Here is a 3,669-nt window from a genome sequence, read left to right on the forward strand (position 1 = left end):
TTTAACCCCCGCCACATTCATACAGCCACACATAACAATATATACAGTTCCTTTTCATTTATCAGAAGGAAGACTCCTTGGGGAATGAAGAGTTGACAGCTCCCGTTACAAGATAATTGTAATACTTGAAAAAAAAGAGAGAAAAAGAGATGAGACAGATGGTGTACACTGGAGACACGTGGAAGTTTGCTTGAAAAATAGCTTCAGAAATTCAACTGAGACTGAAAAGAAATTATGCAAATCATCATTTCTGCATAAAAGCATCCTGGAAAACAAGGAAATCATCTTAATCTTTAGTCTTCCACCATCATGTCAAAGAGAGAGGATGTCAGCTGGACAGATACCATCTTGATTTCCTAGTTTAAAAAATGACTGCAGCCATTCATCTTGAATTACAGGGAAATGAAAGTATTTTGAGTGAGATGATTAGAAAGATTATCTCCGATGTTTCTCTACTTAGGTGTAATTTACCGACATCAAGCACAAACACTGTTTGATGAGGGTTTCAGTATTTTCAAAAATATGTTATATATTCTCATTTACATGAGGAATGCTTTATAATAAATTTACTAGATAATCTATCAAATTAGTCTGCCATAAACAGTTGATGGAAATTTAACTTTAAAATTGTTTATTGCTTTAAAAAATATTTTCAAATAACCCTTTTAAGACTTGATATATTGGCCTGAATCATATGTTACACAAAATAATAATTTTAAAAGTACAAGATGCTGTGATTACAAAAAGTCTAAGAAAATAATGTGAGGGATAGTATGAAAATTTTTGTTGACTAGGTTGAGGAAAATTAGGTTAAAATATGATAAGGAAAATGGATTCACTATTTAGATAAAAAACACTTAATGCATTCAAGCAAGTTTTCAGTAAAAGAAATTTAGTGTACCATGAGGTGTCCTGGTATGATAATAATGTTGCATTTGAAAACATGAATTAGGAGCAAGAGAGAAGGTAGAGTGTTACCTTTATACAAAAGAGAATGCTATCATGAAATCATTTAGCTAATTAAGAAAAGCCAATATATTTTACCCAATAAATATAATTAAAAATTAGTATGAATCATAAATCTGAGCTTCTAGTGAATACATTTTTTTTTTATCTGCACTTTTTGGGGGAGGGTGGCAGGGGCACACATACATGATCAGGGCTTACTCCTGGCTCTGCACTCAGGAATTACTTCTGGCATTTCTCAGTGGACTATATGGGGTGCTGGAAATTGAACCCAGTTGGCCTCTTGCAAGACAAGGGCCCTTCACTCTGTACTATCTCTCTGGCTCCCTTATCTGCATTTTAAAAACTGGCCTCTCTTAATGCATTCTTTCTTTCTTCCTTTTTAAATGAATCACCGTGAGGTACAGTTACAGACTTACAAACTTTCATGTTTACATTTCAGTCATAGAATGATCAAGTACCCATCCCTCCACAAGTGCCCATTCTCCACCACCAATGTCCCCAGTATTCCTTCCCCCATCCCCCCACATACACACTCCTGCCTCTGTGGCAGGCGTATTCCCTTTTACTCTCTCTCTCCCTTTGGGTGTTGTGGTTTGCAGTACAGGTATGAAGTGGCCCTCATGTTCGGTCTATAGTCTAACTTCAGCACACATTTCCCAACTCGAGCGGGCCCTCCTAGCACCCTTTACTTGGTGATCCCTTCTCTATCTGAGTTGCCTTTTTCCCCAGCATGCGAGGCCGGCTTCTAAGCTGTTGAGTAATCCTCCTCGTCCTTATCTCTACTATCCTTGGGTGTTAGTCTCCCATTCTGTTACTTTATATTCCACAACTGAGTACAGTCCTTCTATGTCTGTCCCTCTCTTTCTGACTCACTTCACTTTGCATGATACTCTCCATGTTGATCCACTTATATCTAAAGGCATTCTTTTTTTCTTAATTAATACATTTAGTAAAAATATAGACTAATGGTCCTATGCTTAAATGTCATCGTGGTTGTGTGCTGGCTTCCATAAAACAACTGGCTGTAAGAAACTCTTCAACAGATAGAAGTAAAAACGGGACCAGGAATGGCAAGACAGTGTCACCGCAGACATAATTCCCTTATAATTGATTGATACTTGCTAGAAAAGAGAATTTGCCATTATTTACCATTATATCAACATTGACAGTCTGAATATCACAGGCAGAAGGGCATTTTAGGACCACAAAATATATTTTTTATATGTTCCAAATAGTTTCATCTTAGCTATGAAGGTCATTCACCAGAGTCAGACTTGTTTCTTAACAAGTAGGATTTTTAGGTCCATTCAATCAGAGTCTCTTACATCTTTCTGGGCCTACTCATTTGCAGACAAAAGGAGAAATTGTAATCAGGTTTTTCATATCCTGCATTCACATGTGATGACCAGCCTTCATATGCTGTCCAGCTTCTTTAAGATGAAAGGAGTGACTCGCAGCAGGGCCACGTAGATGAGGAAGTTCCGTATGGAGGAGATCACATCCTCATGCATCTTCCGTTTCATCTCCTCGGGGTCCAGCTTCGGTGCGAGGCTCTCAATCCGGAACATCATGGAATGGCCTCCTGGGTCTCAGCGCAGCTGACCTCAGCCTCTTAAATGCATTCTTAAAGTCCAGTTTTACCTTTAAATTTTATCTGAAAAAGAAAAAAATTGGATAAACAACTTTATACACAATAATTTTTACATATATAAAATATAATGTATACACATATACATATATAGTAATTTATAAAGGCTAGTTACCAGAAAAGATTACGGGGTTTCATCCCCTGAAGTTCCATAAAACCATGGGTATTTATCTAGACTCTCTGATAGTTTGGGTTGGGTGAAGTTTGCTTAGAAGTCAAGATAACACTTCAAAATAATGAAGCAACTTTTAAAATAATGGAATTTAACAAAAGAACAAGTATTCCTAATAGAAAGGAAGCAACTCAATTAAATTCTCCTTACATATAAATGCCTTAGAATCTACGTTAGAAATAAAATAGGGGTGTCCTGCTGGCAGGCATTTTTGCACTGAAGTTTAATTGTTCCAGGCAGTAAGCACTTCTGATGGGGTCACTCTAAGGTCCTGTGGGCAATTGTGGCCAGCTATCAGCTATGTATTAGCCCAGAGCAGGCTAATATTTTGGCTTCCTTTTATGCTGATATATATATGTATATATATATATCAGCATGTACATATATATATATATGATACACACATTAGATATACACCATTTGGTGCTGGTAATCAAATTCTGGGCTCGTGCCTGCAAAGCATGCGTTCTAGACCTTTAAGCCACCTCCCTGGCCTTTAAGCCGAATTATTTATTTATTTATTTTACAAAGCTGTTCATGATTGGATTTCAGTCATACAGTATTCCAACACCCATCCCATCCCTCCACCCGTGTACACTTCCCAGCACCAGTGTCCCCAGGTTCCCTTCCATCACCCTCCCCATCACCCTGCCTGCCTCTATGAGAGGCTCAGCTGAATTTTTAAACACACACACACACACACACACACACACACACACACACACACGCTCATTCGCACCCCCCCCAAAACAAAACAAAACAAAACAAAAATAACTCAGCCCGACATTTATTAAGAGGAGCTGCTGAGCTTTGCCTGCTAGAGGGGTGACAAGAGGATCCTGGAGTAAACGAAGGGGCTGACTCCCTGCTCCTCCCACAA

The 3,669-nt window shown here is 38.3% G+C and overlaps 1 protein-coding gene across 1 annotated transcript; it reads right to left on the reverse strand.

Moving 5' to 3' along the window:
- Positions 1-2,172: 2,172 nt before the first annotated feature.
- LOC129400869 (mitochondrial import receptor subunit TOM5 homolog) lies at positions 2,173-2,537 on the reverse strand. The gene has a single exon (XM_055124062.1). The coding sequence runs from the start codon at positions 2,535-2,537 to the stop codon at positions 2,382-2,384; it is 156 nt and encodes a 51-aa protein (XP_054980037.1). The 3' UTR covers positions 2,173-2,381.
- Between the last annotated feature and the right edge of the window lie 1,132 nt (positions 2,538-3,669).

This window comes from Sorex araneus, chromosome 1 (assembly GCF_027595985.1).
Source record: "Sorex araneus isolate mSorAra2 chromosome 1, mSorAra2.pri, whole genome shotgun sequence".
In the NCBI taxonomy this organism is placed as follows: Eukaryota; Metazoa; Chordata; class Mammalia; order Eulipotyphla; family Soricidae; genus Sorex; species Sorex araneus.

What these genes read in the sequence shown, in the direction of transcription:
- LOC129400869 (XM_055124062.1), bottom strand. Translation starts at nt 2,537, where the DNA reads ATGTTCCGGATTGAGAGCCTCGCACCGAAGCTGGACCCCGAGGAGATG.